Source organism: Blastomyces dermatitidis, assembly GCF_000003525.1.
Source record: "Blastomyces dermatitidis ER-3 genomic scaffold supercont1.2, whole genome shotgun sequence".
In the NCBI taxonomy this organism is placed as follows: domain Eukaryota; kingdom Fungi; phylum Ascomycota; class Eurotiomycetes; order Onygenales; family Ajellomycetaceae; genus Blastomyces; species Blastomyces dermatitidis.
In genome coordinates, this window is record NW_025544775.1 from 2631259 (window position 1) to 2655415 (window position 24157).

At 35.0% G+C, this 24157-nt stretch overlaps 4 protein-coding genes across 4 annotated transcripts; all 4 read right to left on the reverse strand.

Annotated features, from left to right (window-relative positions):
* Positions 1-21: 21 nt before the first annotated feature.
* On the reverse strand, positions 22-2966 carry BDCG_01679 (glutamate carboxypeptidase II). The gene is made up of 3 exons (XM_045417202.1): positions 1757-2966; positions 330-1690; positions 22-229 (listed from the first exon to the last, which is right to left on the reverse strand). Exons 1-3 carry the CDS (start codon positions 2649-2651, stop codon positions 173-175), a joined length of 2313 nt encoding a protein of 770 aa, XP_045274086.1. The 5' UTR covers positions 2652-2966; the 3' UTR covers positions 22-172.
* A 23-nt stretch (positions 2967-2989) lies between these two features.
* On the reverse strand, positions 2990-5994 carry BDCG_01680 (C2H2 finger domain-containing protein). The gene is made up of 3 exons (XM_045417203.1): positions 5654-5994; positions 5200-5582; positions 2990-5128 (listed from the first exon to the last, which is right to left on the reverse strand). The coding sequence occupies exons 1-3, from the start codon at positions 5817-5819 to the stop codon at positions 4295-4297; spliced, it is 1383 nt and encodes a 460-aa protein (XP_045274087.1). The 5' UTR covers positions 5820-5994; the 3' UTR covers positions 2990-4294.
* A 16044-nt stretch (positions 5995-22038) lies between these two features.
* Positions 22039-22517, reverse strand: BDCG_16401 (uncharacterized protein; the record flags this gene model as incomplete). Its single annotated transcript, XM_045425642.1, has 2 exons — positions 22039-22317; positions 22344-22517. The coding sequence occupies 2 exons, from the start codon at positions 22515-22517 to the stop codon at positions 22039-22041; spliced, it is 453 nt and encodes a 150-aa protein (XP_045279693.1).
* Positions 22518-22818: 301 nt separating this feature from the next.
* On the reverse strand, positions 22819-23643 carry BDCG_16402 (uncharacterized protein; the record flags this gene model as incomplete). Its single annotated transcript, XM_045425643.1, has 2 exons — positions 22819-23286; positions 23416-23643. The coding sequence occupies 2 exons, from the start codon at positions 23641-23643 to the stop codon at positions 22819-22821; spliced, it is 696 nt and encodes a 231-aa protein (XP_045279694.1).
* Between the last annotated feature and the right edge of the window lie 514 nt (positions 23644-24157).

Consider the following 24157-nt stretch of genomic DNA (forward strand, 5'->3'; position numbering starts at 1 on the left):
TAATAATAATAAAATTAAGAACTTGGTAAGAGATTAATTGTAAATGGCCGAAATCTGTAGACGAAACCACACTTTCTGTAAGCCGAAGCTGCCGAACAAGGCATGTGCTCGTGGCGTTTAGAGCCTCCTTACCAGCCTTAGGCCTGAAATTTCCTTTTTGCATTTAAGGGTATCACTTCAGCAAGGCCGTGGCATCGTCTATTTTCTCCTGAATGATAGCTCTCCATCTCTAAATATCCAGCAAAATTCGTTAACATATATTCCAAGACAGAAGATGCGAATAACTGATATACATAATAGTGACGTTTGATCTAAAGGCGGGGCCTTACCTTGGCATTATCCAAATTACCACTCTCAAAGCTCTCGACGAGGCCAGGGAATGGTGCACCGGAATACCCAGTCCACAAGCCTGGTGCGAATACAACATGCTTGAACCAGTTTCGCCCATCCAGGCCCTGCTGGTGCAGCATTTTCCGTTCTAGGTATTTATATTTGTCATTTGCCGCACGAATCTTGAAGAAAAGTTGTACCTTCTTCCACCACTGCCACCAGGGCAGATCCTCATCGAGTTGCTTTGTAAGTGACGACGTGTATGCATCAAATGCAACTGCGGCGTTGTATAGATTTACAATCGCGGCATCAAGTGACTTGAAGCTAAATCCAGTGGTTGCTTTCTCTTTCACGGTGTCCAGGTACATGGCTAGCCCACTGGCGTAATCGGTTGCGTTCAAGCCCAAAACAGGTTTCTCTGCCAGGTATGCGGCTGTTAAAGACCAGACTTTCGCAGCGGCAATATGGTACGTCCAGTTCGGGTCGCCGTAGTGATTCATCCAGTCAAAACTGTCGTAATTTGAATGGTATTGGTATACCGCATCCCCATCCTTCCGTTTGAAACCGTAATCGACACAGGGAATGCCGGCAAAGTCCTGGAAGGCAGTAAAGTCACTTCCGCTTCCCATGGAGGAAATTTTGCCGTTCCAAACGTCAAGGACAGTCTGGCCTTCGACGGTCTGATTTGGTGAAAGGACGAGGCTAGTGGCCTCATAGATAGCTTTATTTAGTAAGGGGCTGGCACTTGCTTTGAAATGTTGTCCACTGGTAGCCACGTCGACATTGAGATAGGCAACGATAGACTTGGAGAGCCAGGTGAGATTCTCCTCCACCCACTCTGTGGAGCCGATCAAGCCATACTCTTCCCCATCCCAGCTGGCGAAGACAATGGTACGAAGTGGTTTCCAACCAGCCTTCATAGCATGGGCAAAGCTACGAATCACTTCGTTAAGAGCGGCGGAGCCGCTATTCGGGTCTCCGGCCCCGCCTGCAACCCAAGCGTCTCTGTGGTTGCCAAGAATAACCACTTCGTCCGGAATAGTGCCCTTGATGACCCCGATTACGTTCCAGATCGGTGTTGTAATGTATTCTTGTTCATTGTACAGATTCAAAACAACGTCTTCTGGTGTTGGACCAATATTATACTCCACTCCTTTGTGGCTGAGCCCACCGCCTTGCCAGTGCGCATCGAAATCAGAGGCCTTAGGTCCATGTCCATTCAGAGCTTTGAGAAGAGGTATAGCCTCTTTGTATGATATTGGGAGCGATGGAATTGACGGAATTGAATGACGCGGATCTTTGCGAGGGCAGCCTGGGGTAGAAGGATACCCTGGAGTCGTTGGATCGCCAGGTGCAATACCTTGTTTGTAAGTACATGTACGTTAGTAAGTAAACAGAAGAACACAACGATTCGAAGTGGACGAACTTAAAAATTGCACGCTACCCCGCTGCACAGCACTAGGGTTGCGAGCCGGGCCGTCTGGGTACGCCTCATAGCCGTTTGCTTCAGTTATATCACCGTCCTCCTGCGGGTCTGAGTATATAACAACACCCACCATCCCGAGCTCCTGTGCACGCTTCACTTTCAAGCCGCGAAAGATAGCACCGTACTTTACCAAAGCGATTTTCCCCTCTAGACTGACGTTCGCTTTAATGAGATCTTCAAAATCCTGGTATGTTCCAAAGTTGGCATACACAAATTGGGCTGTGACATTCCCACTTGACGAATAGCCATGGAAGGTAGGGATGCGATCGACCAAACCACTTGTAGAATCCTCAGGCAGGACATCTTCTTCCAATGTTGCTTCAAACTTCACTACCGTATTTCCTCCTTTCTTTTCAAGCAACGCCAACCTATGATCTGCTGGATAGTTGATGTATACGTCATATGAAGAGATACTAGTTTCAAGACCATATTCCTGCCATCTTTCCTGAGTCCATATGGCCTGGCTAAGATTTTTACCAGCTAAATGCGAGCCCGACGTATAATATTTGCTCCATTCCTTGGCTTTTTCAGCACTTGGAAGGGTTTGGAGGATGTTTTGCAAAGCTGTGTAGTTGAGGCCGTTCCCGTGAGGCCATGACGTGTGCGGGAAAGGGTTGGACCATGGAAGATAGGAACAAATAGATCCGTGATCGCGAGGTAGGACAGCAAACGGGACAAGAAAAAGGACCACCGCAATAGATAGGAGGGTAGCAAGACCCAAGGAACAAGCACCCCGAAGTGTCGAGTGACGATATCGTGGGCGGCGTGAAGCTACTTGGACGACTAGCAGCGGAGTGCTCTCAGTAATCGGCATGTTGGGCGGCTTCTCCCTCATGGCTTAGCGCAAGTTAAGTATGCCAGACGAAGGGTAGCGGAGGTGAGAACTGGAGGAGTAGTAGAAGCCGAGATTGATTGATTTCATGTCATTATCATGATGGCAGCTCGGGGAGAGACACGAGGAAGCTCTGGCTTGGCTTCTTGTCAGAAAATGGCGTGCGTCGCAAATGGGATGATGATGTAACTAACACTGGCCGCCTGGAATAAATAATTACTAACTGCAGCGTGGAGAAACCCTGCGTCGGGCAACAGACTCAGAACGCAAGGAGAGATACATAATTTCGCGCAAAGAAATTTTGAAACTCAATAATAATAATAATAAAAAAATATATATATTTACTGTTTTATACAATCAATATCTACTTGGGTGATCAATCACTAATAGATTTATGGTTAGCCGTCGTCTGGCTTGCTAGCGCCAACGGAAAACAGGGCTGAGAAGGGGACATTGCTCCCGCCCGCAGGATCCACCAATAAGCCGCCTAGTTATATGGATACATTAAGAAGAGAAGCTTCCCTTTTCCTAGGTGAAATTTAGATCAACTGTAATGTAACTCTTTTCATAAATTCCGGATGCTGGATTTCCAATAACCGTCCAGGACACAGTATAGCTGAAGTCCAGTAAAAAGCCCTGATTGTTAAATTATGTTGACCAAAAGCCCCCTCAACGACAATCATTGACATTTAGAAAATATCCAGTTCCAAAAATAGTTAATTGAAAATATGTGGTGAATATATCATAGAAAACAAGTCACTCAAAACAAATCACTCATGGGCCATTATCAAGGGAGATCGGAAAACACAGACAATAGAAAAAGAATGATCTGGACTAACCACTGCGCTGCATTGCCTTTTCTCCCTCGTCTTTTTCTTCTTTATTTGTTTCCTCCCATTTATTTGTTTGTTTTCTTCAGACCTTTGGAAGTTCGTTTCTACAAGAGCAATCGCAAAAAAGTAAACTTACATTCAGTATATGGAAATACGCAGCAGCGAAATACTCTCATCGTGGCTTGGAGACAAGGGGACGAGTTCCCCTTTTAATTGACTCAACATAAAATTTAAACTCCCTTTCGCCAACCCTGTCTCCGGCTTTCTGCCAAATGAACGGTTGGTCACTCTGGAGCTCCTCAAAACGAAAATTGCAGAAGAGAAAACAAAGCGAAAAAAAGTGAAAGAACATTCGAATGAACCTAGCTGCGCATAGATTTGCTCCGAAAGCAACCCTCCTCCAACGGCCAAGACCATCATTATATAAGATTTGCAATCGGACTCACCAGTGCCGACGAAATCCTCCTTGTCATTTTATCGGTGGAATTATGCATTTGCAGGTCTCCATGAACAGTCGGTATTTCTTCTTCGGTTGAAAGGTCAGAGATTAACAGCCATATTTGGCCCCGGTTCCGGCTTCTGAAAAAAGCGCACCTGCCTGCTCATCACAGTTGCTGAGGATCAATGCTGAAACTGCATTTAAGGAATATATGTCTTCTAGAATTTTGGTGTGTCGAAGGACTTAACTGGACGCTACAACCATTCCTCCAGTATATATAATCCGCCTGTTGTGACGGCTACCTTCCGAAGCAAATATAAAAGGACGGCCAGGAGATGGAATGGATGAAATCGGATGGAAAGCGGACATCGTACTTATTGCGGCGGATTTACCAATGTGTCGGAAGCGGTATTGACTCCCACGACTGCAGCAGTAGTTGCGTCCCCAAGGACCGTATCCTCCTTGCGTTCAGGAACATATGCGTACCTAGGCAATTGAGCCATTTTCTCCTCCGGGCTTATCTCGTTATCAGAATACACCATTCTCGTAGCCTTCGATTTTTCCTTCTCTTTCCTTGCTGGCTTCTCACCAGTCCCGTCCTCAGGCTTCGCTGTAGGAGTGGAGGACTTGCCGGCCATTTCGTCAACTTGCTTCGCTGCTCCTGAAATCAGGTCATCAATTGAGCTTGAGGGTTGTTCTCCAGTAGGATGAGGTCCCGAAGGACTTCTACTACTTTGAGATTGCTCTGCTCCATATGAAGGTTGACCATGATGCAATTGTTGCATTTGGAAGGCATTGACCTGCGGCACCCCAAAACTTGGGCGTTGGGGAAGGCTAGGAGCAGTAGGTAAACTAGGTGTACGAGAGGGGAAGGGACTAGTTTGGGGGGGGGTTTGGGTTCGGGGTGCTTGCTGTTGTTGAAATGCTACAGGGGGCGTATTGGTTCCCAATGGGCGCTGGGGCAAAGTCGACGCAGCAGGCGGGTAGTGTTGTGGTGACATTTGCGGAGGGCTAAATTGAGTTGTGGGAAACTGCTGTACGGTAGGTGGATATTGAGCATAGACGGGAGAAGCATAATCGGGTTGCTTCTGGAATGACGCCGCACCTGGTTGATAAGCGCCAGTGTGTCCATAGGGCTGCGGATAAGGATACGGCTGACTTGAGCCATTCAACGGCTGTTGACCTGTAGGATACTGAGTCGTTGGAGCCTACAGTCCATGTATTGTCAGATAGCGTTTCAAATATTGGGCTCGGATGGAAAAACGCGAAAGACACTCACATATGCAGCCGCACCTGTCTGTATCCCCTGTCCAGCGCCAACAGGGGTGACATCCCCGCTGCTGCTTCCCGCCGCTTGTTCAGCAAGTTTCGCCTTATGTTCGGCAAGTCTCTTTTTCAATTCTGCGGGACTTTCGAACTTGGGTTTCTTCGATTGACTTCCACCACCTGGCACCCCAGGTGCGGGGTTCCCAGTCACAGCACGTCGTTCCGCTTCAGCCTGTTGATATTGAGTCAGGACGCGCTGATTGTGAGCCTGCAATACATCCTCTGGGACGCCCTCCATGCCAAAAATCTCGATATCCAAGCTCGACCGGTTAGGTAGGGCATTATCCACGGCACTTAATGTCTCTTTATGGACTTGGCTCATGTGAACAGATAATCCTAGTACCAATATTAGTTAGTCAATACATTGTCGGGTAATCGATCTAAAGTTAAAGTTGGGCAGTCCTCACCTCCGGCTGTATTCAGTCTTCTACCGCACCTATCGCATTTGAAATGTTTCGCTTTTTGGTGGGAAATTAGAATCTTCAGGTCGTCGAAGTCGCGTTCACAGTAATAGCACCAGGGCCGGCTCAGGAGTTCCTCGAGGTCGGGATGACCACGCTTCTTCTTACCCATAATGAGCTATGGGTGGAAAATAATATTAAAGTGTGGTAAAAATGGATTAATGCAAGATAGCTACAAAACGGTCGCAAAATTGGTAAGGGCTGCTGTGATCGCGATGGGAAAAGTTTCCAAATCAAGAGCACAGGGAAGATAGCCTTGTCACGTGATTTAATTTGGTATCTCCCGTGGCAACCATGGACCAACTTTATCTCAAGCGGGCTCACCTCTGTGCTCAGCAGTAAACTACTTTTATCACAAGTAGACATGTGGATTCTCTGATGAAATATATTTGAATTATCTCAGATTATAGCTAAAAGAAAAATAGAAATATATAATTTTTATCTTAAAAAAATTAATATAAATAACTTAAAAATGATCATTTTTTTCTTTAAAATTATAAAAATATCAAATTATTATTTAAAAAATAAAAAATAAAAATAAATTTGAATTAGCTTATTTCCTATTTGAGATTAGCTTCAAAGATGAGTGACTAATATATAACCTGAGCAGCTGCTAAGATTCTGAGTAGAAAGCAGAAAACTTGATCTTACTAAGTACGTCACTTGACCTCATTATGTAAGCTGACCTCGCAAATGTGACCCGTGTCACTACCTGACCTCGCTCAATACATCTTTTCTTGTAATTTGAAACCACTCAATTATTTATCATCAATTCTATAATCAATTCTTAATTAATTTAAAATCAATTCAAAATTAATTTAATACTGAAATTATTCTTGAATTTAATAATAATACTGAATTGATTATTAACTGATTTTCAATCAATTATTAATTACTTAAATATATAGATTAAATCTATTTTTATTACTATAATCAATTCAGAATCAATTTAAAATCAATTTAAAATCAATTTAAAATCAATTTAATACTGAAATTATTCTTGAATTTAATAATAATACTGAATTGATTATTAACTGATTTTTAATCAATTATTAATTACTTAAATATATAGATTAAATCTATTTTTATTACTATAATCAATTTAGAATCAATTTAAAATCAATTTAAAATCAATTTAAAATCAATTTAATACTGAAATTATTCTTGAATTTAATAATAATACTGAATTGATTATTAACTGATTTTCAATCAATTATTAATTACTTAAATATATAGATTAAATCTATTTTTATTACTATAATTGTAGCGTACACTGCTACGTAGAGTCAGATATAAGAGTAAAAACTTGTCTTATTCTCTTAAAGATGAGAGATGAGTGTACACTCTTATATATACAGTGATTGTTCTATAGAGATTAGCTCTTGTAGAAGAAGTGATTATCTATGAAGAGAAGAACAGAGACTCTGTAGAGAAGAAGTAAATACTCTTATAGAAGAAGTAATTGCATATGAAGAAAAGAATGAAGACTCTATAGAGAAGAAGTAAAAGCTCTCATAGAAGAAGTAATTGCATATGAAGAAAAGAGCAGAGAGAGAAGATAGAAGCAGAAGCTTCAGAAAATAGTAAGAAATAAAGCAGAAGCTAGAGCTGAATAGAGAATTAACTTAAATAGAGAGTGAAAGCATATCACAGTCTCTCTATTTAAAAGAATGCATTCACAGAGAAGAAAAAAATAATATTGAAAAAAGATAGCAGGTATCACAGATGCTAGGCTCAAAGAAGTGAATATTATTCAGAAGTGCTAGTCTGTTTACATGTAAGAATAAGTGCTCACAGGCGATTATTTGAGTGTTTGCAGCTTGGCGTGATATGTACTGTTAACTACTAGAAGTATTCATGATAGAAAGATAAAATATAGAGGTTAAATGTATAATAGCATTCAAGCTGAGTTGTAAATAGTATTCATGAACTTCAGTCTATATAGTTGTGTGTAGTCAAGAGCTGCTAGCTCTATTAATTATATAAGAGATAGAAATAGAGATAAAGAATCTGTGAGAAGTGAGATTTCTTATATATCTCTCTCTCTCTAAGACTTCATCTGTAAAGTCTTTCACTGAGTAACTTCATAGTCAGCTCAGCACTGCAGTGATACTCACTAAAAATTCTTCATATCTATAAAAAATCTCAGTGAGAAAAAATCTCTTATTACTGTGAAGAGAAAAGAGTCTATCACTCAGTTTCTTATTTCATAAAATTCTTTATAATTTACAGATTCTTCTCTGACTATCACATAGATTTATCTCATATCTTTTATACAGAAGAATTTCAGTTGACTCTTAATCATTTTCATAAGATTCTTGTATAATCATTATACAGATTCATCTTGCAGATGAATCACTCTCTGTAAGATTACTCTTATTAAAGAGAAATATTCATAAGTTAATCTTTTACTTATTCTTATAAATCATTGTTCTTTAACACTGTAGAATTATAAGGAATTTTTCATTCTTTCATCAACTCTGTAAAATTATAGAATCAAGATATTCACAGTCTACAATTACTCTTTATAGTTATATAGAAAGATTCAGATCTGTGATTTATAATCACTCTTATTTACTAGATTGATCTGATTATTCTGTGAGATTACTTACAGTGTAAGTAAATCTCTCTAAAGTAGTATAAATATTTCAGATCTGTCTACAGAATCTTATCTTCTTTTCTCTTTTTCTGTAACAGCTTTCATTCTTATAAACTGTGAGTATCTCTGTTTATTCATGAAGTGTTTTCACTCAGATAATAGAGAGAGAGTGTTTCTGATAATATTCACATATTAATTCAAGAACTTCTCAAGAATAAAAATTTTTCAATTTCAATATCTTTACAATAATATCTGACTGCTGTCAAGCTTCTCATGAGTATCTCTATAACTTCTCTGATTACTTTTTATCAGCTGATAAAGCAGAGATGCTGCTGCTTATAACTGTATCTTTATCTCTCTCAGCTCTATCACTGTATCTGATTTTCAAGTCAGCAGTTAACTCTCTGTCTCTCTCAGATCAGTCTCTGACTTCAAGCAGTGCAGTCTCTCTCTTTGCTGTAAGTCTTCTCATAAGTAATTTTTTACAGACTCTAGCTAATAGTTCTTATAAAGCTCTCTGTGTTATCAGTGTCTTCTACAGCTCTGCAGGTCTATAATTATTCTCTCTCTACCTGCACAATCACTGATCAGACATATGTAAATATGTCTAGATTTTCTATCAATGATTCTCACACTGCAGTGCATTTCTGCAATTTCATTATCAATGAGAGATGAGTTTCTGAGTACTTGTAAAATTCAGGTAATTAAGACAATGTGAATGTTATGAATTCATAATAAGAGTTAATCTGAGCAGATGAGCTCTCTCTTCATATCTTAATTATTTCTGAGTTGAATACTTCAGTATAACTGAGAGAGTAAATACAGCTTCATGAGAAGTATCTGATTACATACACAGATGATCAGTCTTTAAGACTCTGTTACAACTATATATACTCTGATATTCAGCTTCTCTGAAGTCTATGCATTTCTAACAGTCTTCATATCAAATATAACAATTGTCTGTATTACAGATATGATACTTTCTACTTCTTTAAAGAAGAAAATTGATAGTTGTGAGAAAATTAAGTGTTATAAGTGTTGAGAGTATAAGTTTAGATTTTCTTTGTTTTTTCTTTATTAATCTTCAAATTGTGTTCACAGCTCTGTTTATTTTCTTATTTTTTAGCTTAATAAGAATATGATTTCTTCTTCTCTTATATACACTGCAGACTGTTCATCTCAGTAGAAACTCATTATCTTATAAACTAGAGTTTGTAAATAACAGTATTAATATCTTTATCATAATCAGGTTCTTAGTGAAGATTATATTATTCTGACTTATCAGAATTTATAATATGAAAGTTATATCTCAGTTTCTACAGATATCTTATCTGTCTGAATAATTTTCAAGTGAACTTATTCATCTTATCAGAATACTCTTATCACTGAATCTTGAATCAGAGCTTATAATCTCACTTCTCTGAGTCAATAATTTCTTTAATCTGATATTCTCTTTCACTCTCTAGTACTTCATAGACAGAGTGATGAGTCACAGAATTCTCTTCTGAGAATTTCTTATATTTATAAAGTAAAGAGACATGAAAAACATTATATATCTATAACTCAGATAATAGTTTCAATCTATAAAATTATAAGCTAACTTTCTCTATAATCTTATAAGACTCTGTTCATAAGAGATTGAGCTTCTTACTAGGTCTTTATATGATAATATTTTCTAGACTCAGTCAGACTCTATCATCTTTCTTGAAACTTTTTATAATATGCTTGAAGTTATAGTATCTCTTCTGATACTCTTAAGTCTTTCTCAAGAATTTATGAGCTTTCTCTCAGATATTCTGAATTCTCTCAGTCTGTTCACAGATATCATCACACTCTATAGTATACTCTCACAGATTTATCAAGATTATTCACAGATAAGTTTCAGTGAGTATCTCAAAGAGAGTTTTATCTGTACTGATATGCTTTGAGTTGTTGTATATAAACTTCATGAGTGATAATCAATACACTCAGTCATTCTGATTGTAATTGATAAAGCACTGCAGATACTGTTTTAATATACTCATTAAATATTCTATCTGATTATCTGTCTATTAATAAAAAGTCATGCTTAAATCTTATAAGATCTTTAATATAGTTATCAGATCAGATCAGAACTCTTCTGTGAAGATTAATTCTCTGTTTAAAATAATATTCACAGACAATTCATGCAACTGAATCACATTGCAGATAAAGATGTAAGTTAAATTCTTTGACTTTAAGTTCTTATAAGTGAGTATAAAGTGTGTTATCTTGATAAAGTAATTCACTATCATCAGCACACTGTCAAAGCAGGTATTATATATGTTCTTACTTTCAGAGAGACTTACAAGAGTATTCATTTCTAACTGTTCTCAAGATTCTTATGAAATGAGTAGAGAAGTAAGTTCTTCATATAATCTAAATCACACTATTCATGAACTCTGATAAATAGTATAAGAATTTACTATCTTCTTCACAAGTTCTCACATCTTCAGTCAGAAGTATTTTCTTATAAGCAACTTATAAGTTCTAATATCTGTAAAATGACTCACTAGAGAAGAGTTATAATATCTTTTAATAAGTTCTATATATAGAAACTCATTCATAAGTATATAAATCTGACTCTCTCTTTGTAAGAGATTATTTAAGTCTCTTCAATTCTTTATTTCTGCAGGATTGATTTCTGTTATGAGCAGTTTCTGAATATACTGAGTATATTCATTCTTCAGTTACAGTTCAGACAATCTGAATAGAAGATCTTATAAAGACTTATACTCTGTTTTTTCTTACATCAGATCTTCTGCAGTACTTCTTAAAGTCTGCAAACTCTTCAGATTATAGATACTCTCTTCAAGAATTCTCATAAAGATTCTCAGAGTGTTAACTCTCAGTATTATAAAGAGTAGTTATACAGACTTCTCTTCTCTCTCTTTTCTCTTCTCTCACAGAGAATTGAGAGACTCTTCAGTCAATCTCTTTATAACACTCAGTCTGAGCATTCTGTGAAGCTTTTCTATCTTCTCTAGTCTCTCTATATCTGTTACTCTGATCTTCTTAACATAGTCTGATCTGTGAGAGAGTCTGTTCACTGAGTTCTTAGTTCTCTTAATATATTCTATCTTGAATCAGAACTCACTCAGTCTCTGAGCTCAGTGAATCTGCTACTGTGAGAGTTTCTTAATTGAAGTAAACTATTATAAGCTGTTATAATCAGTTCTAACAGTAATCACTGTTACAAGACTCTCAAAGTAGTGATATCAGTGATGAAAGAATTTCACTATTATAAGAAGCTTCTGATTATAAATGCTATAGTTGATCTCTGTAGATTACATTTTCTGTGAGAAAAAGATCACTGAAACTCAGTTCTCATTTAACTGTAGTTATGAGACTATTTCTGAAATTATAAAGAAGAAGATATCTGTCTTCAATCTGATTAAGAGCAAGAGATCAAAGTGAAACAGTATTACTGTATTTATAAATATCTGTTTCAATCTTATAAAGACCTTATAAGCTTCTGAGATAAGAAAGTTCTCATAGTTCTCTCTTCTTAACAATCTTTTCATTCTTTATTTACAGAATGACTTTTTCTTATTTTCATTCTTCAGTATATCTGTAAGAGCTAAGAAGATTCTTATAAATACAAAGATAAACTATCTATAGAAATTCACAAAGCTCAGAAAGATCTGAATCTCATAAATACTAGTTAACTTCAGTCATAATAGAATAGTCTTAACTTATGAAGATTTCATCTGAATATCATCTGTAGTGATTATATATTCTAGGAAATTAATTCAGTGAGCACTGAAGTTGCACTTTGTAAACTTAATATACAGTTCTGCCTCATCTAAGATCTTTAACATACTTTATACATGCTCAGTATGTTCTTTCTTCTTTATAAAGTACATCATTACATCATTCAGATATATTATTATAAAGACATTCAGATATGCATGAAGTATTTTATTAATGAAAGACTGAAATATTATAAGAGTATTAGTCAGATTAAAAGACATCACTAGATATTCAAATAATCTCAGTGCAGTTCTAAAGACAGTCTTTTATTCATTCTCAGATTATATTCACAGCTGTGTATATATATTGATTATATTCAGTTGTATGAATATGACAGCTTCTGTGAGACAGTTGATCATATTCTCAATCAGAGATAGAGAGTAGCAGCTCTTTATTATCTTGAAGTTCAGATTATAGTAGTCTATATACAATCTGAGATCTTTATTCTTCTTCTTTATAAACATCACAGAGACTTCTGCAGAGGCCTGTGAAGATCAGATGAAGTCATTCTTCAGATTCTTCTTTATATAGATTCACAAGATCTCTGTCTTATAATAAGAGAGCTTATAGATTGATTCTCAGAAGAGTTTCTACTCTTCTATCAAATCTATTATCAGATTCTTCTTATGATGAGAAAGAAGCTCAGCTGTCTTTACTGAGCTGAACATCTCTGCAAGGTCTCAGTATTTCTCTAGTATCTGAAGCTCAGTTTTCATAACTGTGAGATTCTCAGACACTTATAAAGTCATTATATAAATGAGCTTATCTTCTCTGATTAACTCTGCAGCATCAACTGATTCTATCTTTATAAGTGAGTCTATCAATACTGATCAGAAGTATAAATCTGACTTGCAGACAGCTATATATAAATTATGTCTTTAAAGTTATACAAGTCTCAAGTACATGTCATCTGTGATGTTCATGATAATCACAGTTTCTGCAAATTTTCTTCAGATTTCAGAGAGATCTTACAATTCAAAGATAACTCTTATAAGTCTCTCAGCTCTCAGATCTGAGTTCTCACACTCTGCTTATTACAAGAGCAGATTCTCAGTTTTCATCTTTCAGCTCATCTACTCTATGAGCTTTAGAGATATTACAGTGACCTGAGATTCTGAGTTCATTAATACTTCTTATACTTGTGAGATAGCAGTATTATGACACAGTCTCTCTTTATAAGCAAGTATTTTTATTGAAGAAGTAACAGATTCAGATATCAGCTTTAAGACTCTTAAGAAGGCTGTTACTGACTCTGTCTGTGACTTCTTAAATTTCTATTTTGATTTGTCTGAACAGTTTGCACAGAGATGTTCTGATTTAGAATAGATAAAACAGAGTCTCTTTTTCTTGATCTCTCTGTTATACACTCTGTTTACAGAAGCTTGTGAAGCTCTTTCTCTCTGCTCAGCAGTCAGATATGAATCTCTCTATATCTTATCATCTTTTTCTGATAAATCTGTTCTCTGTTGTTCTGATTCTCACAGAGTCAGTCAGTGATTCACTCTTCATAAGTCTGTGACTCTCACAGTGATCTGTAAGCAGTGAATAAGAGTCATCAGTTTCTTCAGAGTCAAGAGCTTAGAGTCTTACTTAATGAGTTTATTCTGCATGTCTTTATTTAGTCTCTTCACAAACATCATTATTCAGGTCTTATTTCAGAGCCCTGTTTTCACAGGTTTCAATTCATATCACAATTTCATGAAGTGCTGTGAGTAGTCTTTATCAGATTTCTCACCTCTTTTTCTAATATTGATAATCATGATTCAGATGTTCTCTGTTCAGCTCACAGAGTCTCTTAACTTATTCTCTAGATAGATCTTGAGAACAGATCAGTGAAATCTCTCATAATTATTCTCTAGATAATTCAGCTAGTTCTTGACTTCAGTGTAATAGAGGTCTGTTATTGTATAGATGACAGCTTCTTCATCTTTCATATCACACAGTCAGACTTATAAGTCAATTTCAAATGCAAACTCATAAAAACTTTTATAGATTATGATTTAATAGATAATCTTAAGTGATTACAGCTTAAGAAAGTTTCTTTTCAGTTTGTGAGTATCTCTAAAGATTATGTCTAGAGACTCAGTTTGAGAGTGTTTACAGACAGTAAGCATTTCTTATAGAAAAATAGCTTAATTCTGTAAGAGATGCTCAAGAATATTCTTCACTGAGATTGATTTATTTATAAGTTTGAAGAGTTTCTCTGTCTGAGATATAGAGAATAATATTCTGTGAGTGATTAATAAGTTCTCTGAGACTTCTTTCATGAAAGTTATTCATGATTCAGATGACTGCTTCTGAGTATCTGCAGTAGAGTTCACAGAGATTGAAGTATACAAGTTTCTAGTTCTTTCAGTCATAACAGGTGATTGCTGACTGACTGAGCTTGAAATGTAAGAATAAGTGCTCGCAGGCAATTATTCAGATGTTTGCAGCTTGATATGATATATACTGTTAACTACTAGAATGTAACGTGCGGAACCGAAGCAGTGACTAGTCAGCAGTGTTATGTAGAGATAGTTGTTTAAGAAGCTGTATAAGTGAGCTTGACTATCTTGCTTGAATAGCAAGCTCATAGGCTACAAGATTATTGCAAGAATATCACAGATATAGTACTTAGTATACTAAGAAGATTGTATAAGACATGCAGTAACTCTTGTATATATTTCAGTAAAAGTAAAATGAATCACTGACTTCTTTGATAGAGAGTCAGTATCTAGCTATTCTATATAGATAATGAGTGAATACTCTTCTCTTATTTTATAAGCAAGAATAGCCAGAGTAATACCTCAGTGATGTCTTATTATTAAGAAAGAGTAATCTGCTGATCTCATATAAAAGTAAGATTCTTATATTCATCAATTGAATCTTTCTATGATACATCTGAATAATGTCATAGAGTGATTGAAAACTGATTCAGATAAGATGAAATTATTCACATGAAAGTAATAAGTCATATGAAACTGCAATGAAGTCTTGACATGACTGAGAGTGTGATAATACTCTCTTCTTTAAAAGTATAGTCTCTATACTCTCAAGATTACTGAATTAGAAATTATCTTTGTTATATAGCAATGATTATCAATCAATTAACAGTGTATATACTGTGTGTGATATAAAGAAATAGATGAGTTTTTCTGCTGACTGTGTAGATCTTTCTTTTCTTATCATCATTCAAACTAAATATGTGATAAGTGAGTTTCTTATATATTGATTTAAAATGTGGAAAATATAATTAATAAGTGACTTACAGATCTCTTAATATATTTCATTCTATATATAAAATTCTCTGTAAAAGTGATGTGTTTTAGAGACAAAGCTAACAGTAATGACAGGATTTTTTGAAAAGATTCTCTTCTCTATGAAACATTTTTCTTTTTCTTCTTCTCAATTGCAACAGTGAGTGTATAAGAGTATCATTCTTGAAGAACAATCAAGGGCTTATTCTGACATTTTCTAGTGAATAATAAATGTCTTTGTGATGCAGCAGCGGCCTCTGTAGCCACTAAGAAAGCCAGGTTGAAGGTGAAGATGATGATGTCAATGAGCCGCGGGAGCACTGCTCTCATTATCATACCTTCTTCTTCTCCTGCTTCTTTTGCAGCTGTGGTGATAGTCACTGTGTCTTGCAGTGAGGTGTTGTCTCTTCTGCTGATCAGTTTGTTCATATTCAGTCTATTTCTCACTCTCTCTACTGCTGTTGTGACGCTGCCTCCCCCCTCAGCTAATACAGTGATGTATGACCCTGTGTGATCATTCAGAGAGAAATCTGGAAAGAGCTTGATTTCAGAGACAGTGACTCTGAGAAGCTCAATCTGTAGTTCTTCTTTTACAGCATATCTGAGCTCTGCTCAGAATACTGCTGAGTTGAGTTCACAGAGTTCTGTGATTTCTTCATCTTCTCTCTGTAAGAAGGCTTCAGTGCAGTCTCTGACTGACACTGCTACTTGTCTATACTGTGTCAAGCAGCTGTAGAAGAGAGGGATTTTATACATCTATCTCTTCTCTCACTTCTATTATTTCTATTATATCTGTAATAACAACTTCTATCTCTCTGTAAGTATCACTTCACAGAAAGATGTTATGTCAGTTCTGATAAGAAGTTTAGATACTTAAGCAGTACAGAGTGAGAGTCTTGAAGCTTTAAGTATTGACAGATTTTATCAAGACTGAGAAGATCTCTCTTACTTATCTATAAAAGAAGATGAAAGTGTGAATCTCTGAGATGAAAAAACACCTTAGAATAACTGATCTTAAGAAGAGATTAGTCAGTATCATCATTAAAAGTATCACAGAGATCAATTACTGATTAAAGAGAATCTCACTTCAGTTAAAGTAGATGACTGAGATACTTTATAAGTTAATAAGTTAATACTTTCAGTATCTCTTATACTCTTCTGCAGTATACTCTTCTACAGTGTCACAGTACTAACTTCTCAGCAGACAAAGATATCAGTGCTAGAGACTTTAACAGTGAAGAATAAGTTTAATGAGAATATAGTTATTGATGAGTAGACTCTGATCTCTCTTTTTACTTTTTCAGTGAGCTATAGCTCTATTAGAATAGCAGTGATCTGCAGATTAATAATATTAATCTTTTTATTAATTTTCAATATTTCTTTTCTCTAACTGCTTCAGAAATTTTACACTTGTATAGTCTTATTAAACTTCTAAAAACTCTTTGAGAGAAAATAGAAGAAGAGTGCTATAGAGTCTATAAGATATCAGCTCATCACTATAAGATTATCTCTAAAAAAACTCTTTGAGAAAAATGAGAAGTCTTAAGCAGTATTTCTTATTTAACATCTCTGATATGTAATGAGATGATCTCTACTAGCTGTCTTATAGATTGCAATCTCTTTCTCAGTATTTTTTAAATGCTTAAGTAATTTTCATGAATTCTCTGATGATAAATAATCTTCTTATTTAATAAGATATTGAAGCTTACTATAATATATTCACTTATTTAATATTTTCTTCATAAGATATTCAGTATCACTCTCAATCTCAATATTATTCAGCTGAGATAGCTCTGCTCTGAAGTGTTACTTATAGAGTTTCAAATAGAAAATATGAAAAACAGAATGAATTAATTTCAATTTCATAAGTAATTTTAACTTATATATCTGCTTACTCATTACTCTTATTACTGAGAAAAGTTCTAGTTATCACTCACTGAGCTTCTTACACAGTCTTATTATCTTAATATTCTTTATTAAAAGTAGCACTTGATTCTCTATTAAGAACTTCATCAGAAGATATTTTTAATTATAGTATTTTATCTATCACTTCTGAGTATAGTGAATGCTTTTCATCATCTTCTCATGAATTTTATTCAAAAGTTTCAATCTTACTTTTACTTCTAACACTGAGAAATACTCTGTTCTCTGTATCTATCTGATATTCTGACTGTCTATTTCTCTCTTTGAAATGTTGTCTGTGATGTCACTGAGTAATAAAGAATTATATTCATAATAAGCATAGAAAGAAGATATCTTTAAGATTGTATTCTTTATATTGTTATATATGAATTCAGCAGTCAGAAGATGTTTGAGTTAATTATTCTGATAATATGAATAGAATACTATTATTATTATTATTATTCTTCAATTATAGATGTATGCAGTCAGAGACTATGACATCTACCTGAGAACTTTAGTTCTCAGGGTTTTTTCTATGTCTGTAAAGTTAACTATTGTACATTCATCAATTTCAGATATGCAAAATCAGAAAATTCCAGCTCAGAATACAAAAACTGTTTACAAATTGCAGTGTTTTAACATCTTTTGATACTTTGAAACCATTTGACAATATCATGACAAAAGAAAAGAGAGAAAGAACACAGTCTCAAAGATAGACACATTAAATAGATAGATAGAAAGAAATTGAAAGGAAAAGATACAGAAAAAGAAAAAGTAAAGAGAGACTATAACAAAACAAATTCTTAAAAGAGAGTGTATAGCTGTTTTAACAGACTATATCTGATTGATTTCCTTCTCTTCATATTCAGATAATTCTGAATTTAGCCATTTTCTTGTAGCTGCTTGAGTTTCTGATAGAAAGTCTATTAAGTATTTAATTCCTGTCTCAGTTGAGAATAAGAATCTCATATTTAATTGATTTAGATCATACTTCTCTTTCAATCTGGCTCTGAGACTATTGTATAATGCACAGTGCATTATAATATGCTCAGGATTCTCATTTGTATTGCAGAATGAGCATTCTATTGAGTCAAATCTATCATCAAATCTTTGTATGTAAGATTTGAAATAGCCATGTCCTAGTTTCAGCTGTATTATAGATGAGAATATTTTCTTTTTACATTTAATTGAACAAGATTTCCACTTGGGTTTTGTTTCAAATCTTGAATAATGTATACTCTTCTTTTGTTTCTGCCAGCTTTCATTCCACTTGTCTAAACAAGATTCTTTTATTTTTCTCTTTATAAAAGACCAGGACACAATTTTTTGAATAGATCTGCTTAATTCTGCACCCTTTTTTGCAGCTGAATCAGCCAATTCATTGCCATGAATATTCATATGAGCAGGAACCCAGTGCAGATGAATTCTCAGCTTTGATGTTCTTCTCTCTTGAATTTTTAAAACAGAGTTTAAGATCAGTTCAAGATTCATTTGACCATTATGAATCTGACTATTTCTAAGTCTTTTTAAAGCAGCTTGACTATCAGAGAATATCCATGCCTCTTTCAAACAATTTCCTCTTTTATGAGATTTTATTTCAATGAGTTTGAAAGCTTTCACTATTGCAAATAGTTCAGCATCAAAGACTTCACATTCAGAGCCTAGATTCCAGAAATCTGAGATAAAATTAATATTATCTTCAGTATAAGCAATGCCTGCGCCCAATCTATTCAAGTTCTCATTTTTTGAGCCATCTGAATAAATCAGAATAGAGTCTTTTATATTGATTGTAGAAATTCTCTTCAAATGCTGTTCATATTCTTTCTCTTTTGATAGTTCACTTATTTGTAAGTCTATAAGAGATTCAAGCTTTTTTCTCCAGGGAGATAACTTCTCATGATCAACTTTTTCAACATTTAAAGAAGAAAATTGATTTTTAATCAGAGAGCATAGTCTGTACAGTTGAGAAGGCATTTTCTTTGAAGAATTATTTTCATTCCAATCAAGAAATCTATTCCAATCCAGTTCATTTCCAGAGTTAATTGGTGGAAATGAAGAAGAGACTCTTTCTCTGATTATATGATTTGAGCTCATCTTTACAACTCTCAGAGCATAGTTCATACAGGCCTTTTCAAATCTAATAGTAGGAGGAGGAATTGAAGCTTCAATTTCCATTGCTTTAATAGGAGATGATTTAAATGCTCCCAGAATTCTTCTCAAGGCTCTGTTTTGCAGACTTTGAAAGAGTTCAGTGAAATTCCCTTGATTATTCCATCAAACTTGAACTCCATAATCAGCTACTGATGTAATACAGGCTATATATAACTGTCTCATAGCCTGGAAGGATAGACCCCTCTCTGTATTTGATAGTCTGATTATGTTGTTCAATAGTCTTTCTGCCTTGACAGTTCTTTGTTGAATGTGATATTTAAAATTCAACTTGGAGTTTAACCATACTTCTAACCATTTGACATTTACACTGGGTTTAATCTCTCTATTTAAAAGAGTTAGAGATAGTTCTTTCTCATTGAATCTAGGAAAGAAATGAATTAACTCAGTTTTATCCATATCAAATTGAATTTGATTGATATCTGCTCTAACAAAGATTTCCTTTGCAGCTTCTTCAATTACTTTCAAATTCTCTTTGATAGTTTTTGAGCTGTAGACAAGACCAATATCATCCACATAACTCGGAGATCGCACTATTCTCATATTTCTATTTTTGAATAGATATGCAGTGTATATTGCAAATAAAATGGGTGAGATTGGAGACCCCTGTGGTACTCCTATTTTTATCTCAGTCTTGTCTTGTTTCATTCCATCAAAGAAGAGTCGTATAATTCTTTTAGACATGAAACAGTTAACCCATTTTATTAGGGAAAGTGGCAGTTTTAATATCTTCAATGTCTGAATTAACTTTGACTTTGAAACATGATCAAATGCTTCTTTTATATCAATAAAAACTGCAGTTGAGACCAGACCCTCATGCTTTGCTATTTGAATATCATGAACAACTGAGAGAACAGTGTCAATTGCAGAACACTGTTTTCTACCTCTCATTTGTTCACTGAATAAAAGAGAATCATCTATAGAGCTTATAAAAGATAGTCGAGTAGCTATTATCTTTTCTAAAACCTTTCCTAAACAGTTCAATAGAGATATTACTCTATATGACTTAGGAATTGAAGTTTTTCTATTAGGTTTTGCAAGAATCACTCCAGTGGCTTCTCTCCAGCATTCAGGATGATATCCATTTTTCAAGAGATTGAAAAAGAGCTCAAAATATTCATTCTTTAAGTAGGAATATGTATTTTGAATAATCAAGTGATTAATTGAATCAGGACCTGCAGCAGTTTTAACAGAACTTGAGAAGATAGCTGACTCTAATTCATCTTGTGTAAGATCAGGCCATTCCCAGTCATTTTCATCAATGTAGTTGAGAAGTGATATATTCTCTTCCTCTGAATCTGAATCTGAATCTGGTGAGTTCTGAAAGAGAATTCTCATGAAAGCTTGACATTTTTCCTCAAAAGAGTTTGCTGTATATGATTCATTCTGAAACTCATATTCTAGAGCTGGAAGTTTTGCTACACTTCTTGTTTTAGTATAGTTAAAAGCTTTAAAAACTTCCTTCCCTTGTGCTTCTTCAAGAAATTTATTCCAGCAGTCTGTTTTAGCTCTTTTAATATCTGAAAAATATTCATTTCTGACAGTTTTGAACTCTTCATCAGATATTACATCATTCTTCCAATCCCTTCTAGCAGTAGCTAATTCTTTTCTTTTAGATGAGATATTCTCATTCCACCAAGGTTTTGAATACTCAGAAGATTTTCTTTTTAGAATATTATCTCTAACACTTGTTAGAATGATAGATGTAATAAGCTTCACTCTATTCTCAAGCATTTCATTTGAGATATCTTGACCAGAATTCCAATATAGCTCATTCTGTCTTTCAGATTTTAACAGTTTTATGCTTTCTTCAACTGCTTTCCAATCAGCTTTTTCAAAGTTATACTGATTAGAGAGAAGAGGATTTTCACTCATTTGTTTTTCACTCAGTTCAATATCAAATTGAATAATCTCATGACCTGATCCTGATGTCTCATTTGAATCAATAAACCAGTTTACAAGTCTTCTTTCCATTAGATTTTGTGACATGAATGTTAGATCTATAATAGACTTCTGTTTCATGCCTTTTCTAAAGAATGTTTGTTGATCAGACTTATTAACCAAATCTATTGAATGCTCAAAGGTTCATTCAATCAGATTATCAGCCCTCACTGCTCTCTTGCATTCTGAATTCCACCAGAGATGATGTGCATTGAAATCTCCTGCAATTATAGAGTTTCTTGATGGAGTTATGTTCAGAAATCCTCTATCAATTGTCCAGGTATTGTTATTTTCCTTCAATGACTTTTCATTATAGATATTTATGAGCTGTATAGTATCAAACTCATTTTCTTTATCTATAATATCACCCACCAGAATATCAGGGTCAGACATGATATCAAATCTTAGATTAAATTGATATCTTGATCTCTTTCTTCCATAGATCACTACTCTTGACTTTATCTCAGACTTTTGAGGTAAAAAGCAGTAGTAGCTTGAATGAGAAATGACATATTTTTGCTCAGCATCAAAATTCGGCTCCTGAAGCAGTATAAAATCAACTTTTTATTCAAATGCAATTTGAAGACAAGAATAAATGCAATTTGAGTTTCTATCCACATTATTTTGAATAAATGTGATTTTTGAAGAGTTTTTAAACTTTTTTTGTTGTTTTTGTTGTATATTCATACTAAAAGAGAGTAGAGAAGAATCTAATCACTATTATCAGATAGTAGATTATAACTGTTCTGAAAAGTAGGAATCTCAACTGCTTGCATTATATCTAGTTTATCATCAGAGTCATTTCTCAATTCTCTAATCTTAACAGGAGTTTGAGGATTCAAATTCTGTTTACATTTTGCTGGAGAATTGAAGTTTGAAGACTTAGATAATTGAGAGTTTCTTCTTTTTGAGCTTGCAGTTGTGAGTTTACTGGCTTGACTCTTCTCTTCAGTTCTAGATTGACTTTGAGCTTCATCTTTTCTCCAGTTCTTTTGAGTTCTAGAAGCAAACATACATTCTTTTGAGCTAGATGCATGTTTTTCTTTGCAATTAGAGCACTTAAGCAGAGTATGTTGACAAATTTCACCTCTTTTTGAGCATGTTTCACATTTATGCTCACTAGTTTTGTGATCTCTGGCACAGAATGCACATTTTGAGTCTCTAAAACATGAGATTGCAAAGTGTCCATATCTTTGACAGTTTGAACACTGTGTTTGAGCTTTGAGATTCATTCTTGAGTCTTTGTATTCATGAACTCTCATTTTCAAACCTGCTACTCTTACTTCAGAGATCTTTGACTGTTCAAGTGTTTTTGTATATACTAGAACAGAGGCATTTCTCCTGCTTTGTCTGAACTCAATTGAATTTAGCCATACAGGCTCCTTTCTCAGTTGAATGAAGTTGTATTCTTCCAATTCATTTTTGAGAAGTAGCATTTCTTCTTCACAGTCAAAAATTTCAACTGAAATATCATGAAGAATGAATTTGCCTCACTTTTCATCTCTTTCAGATAGAATTGTTGTGTTTAGCAATGATTCTACTGCTGACTTCCAGAGATTCTCATTCTGAATAAGGAATTCAGCACTGAATTCAGGCATTGTAGTCAGAATAATAGAGTTTTCAAAGAATGATGGCTCAATTGAAGCTATAACTGGTTTTTGAACTTCAATATCAGTCATCAACTGAGAAAAGAACTGCTGATTAATTTCATTTCTGATTCTGAAAATGAGATTTGAGTTTAGCTTGTTTCTTTGCAGAATGTTCTGGTTTGAGACTTTGAGAATGAGTCTTCTATTTCTAGAGATTTGGAAGTTTTTCTCTTTTTGCATTTTCTTTTTCACTTTTCTATGAATAGAGGCATGAGCAGTATTCTTCTCAGTTTTCTCAGGATTTTGAGCAGGTTTTGAGACAGCAGGTTTAGAGACAGCAGATTCAGCTGCTTGAGCATATGTTTTCTTCTGATTCAAAGAAGAAGAAGAAGTAGGAAGAAAGAAAGAAGAAGAGTAAGATGAAGAGTCAGTGATTGTACTAGGAATTTTCAAGGTTTTTTGAACTGTGTTTGAGATTCCAAGTTTGAACTTGATCACCTCCTGTAGTTGTCTGGCCTGAGCATGAAGAATTAACAGAACTTCTTCATTCATCTCACTCAGACACTGCTTTCCAAGAATCTTGCTTGCTTTTTCAAGTTTCTGTATTTCAAGAACTTGTTGTTTCTCTATTTCTTCTTTCTTTCTTCTCTTCAGAATTTCAATCTCAGGAATAGCATTTGAGAAAGCATCTTTTTCCACATCAACTGAGTGTATTTTTGAACTCATTGTTTTCACTCAATGAAAAGTTGGTCAGACTGTTTCAATTGAGATATTTCTAAGTCTGTTTTCAATTGAAAAGTTGGTCAGACTGTTTCAAAAGAAGAATAAAAGACTTTTGTGTATAAAACTGTAACATGGCGGAACCGAAGCGGTGGCTAGTCGGCGGCGTCATGTAGAGGTAGTTGTTTGAAAAGCTGTATGAGTGGGCTTGACTATCTTGCTTGAATAGTGAGCTCATAGGCTACAGAGTTATTGCGAGGATATCACAGATATGGTACTTAGTATACTAAGAAGATTGTATGAGACACACAGTAACTCTTGTGTATATTATTCCTGTAGAAGAAAAGAAATGAATTGCTGGCTTCTTTGATGAGAAGCCAGCATCTAGCTATTCTATATAGACAATGAGTGGATACCCTTCTCTCATTTCACAGGTGAGAATAGCCAGAGCAATATCTCAGCAGTGCCTCATTACCAAGAAAGAGTAATCTGCTGACCTTGTATAGAAGTGAGGTTCTCA

Excerpts from the sequence above, each read along its gene's own strand:
- BDCG_01679 (XM_045417202.1), bottom strand. The coding sequence starts at position 2,651 with ATGAGGGAGAAGCCGCCCAACATGCCGATTACTGAGAGCACTCCGCTG. Across the intron at positions 1,691-1,756 it reads GGGTAGCGTGCAATTTTTAA|GTATTGCACCTGGCGATCCA; the intron begins GTTCGTCCACTT and ends CTTACAAACAAG. Across the intron at positions 230-329 it reads GTAATTTGGATAATGCCAAG|AGATGGAGAGCTATCATTCA; the intron begins GTAAGGCCCCGC and ends CTGGATATTTAG.
- BDCG_01680 (XM_045417203.1), bottom strand. The coding sequence starts at position 5,819 with ATGGGTAAGAAGAAGCGTGGTCATCCCGACCTCGAGGAACTCCTGAGC. Across the intron at positions 5,583-5,653 it reads AAGACTGAATACAGCCGGAG|GATTATCTGTTCACATGAGC; the intron begins GTGAGGACTGCC and ends TATTGGTACTAG. Across the intron at positions 5,129-5,199 it reads AGACAGGTGCGGCTGCATAT|GCTCCAACGACTCAGTATCC; the intron begins GTGAGTGTCTTT and ends CATGGACTGTAG.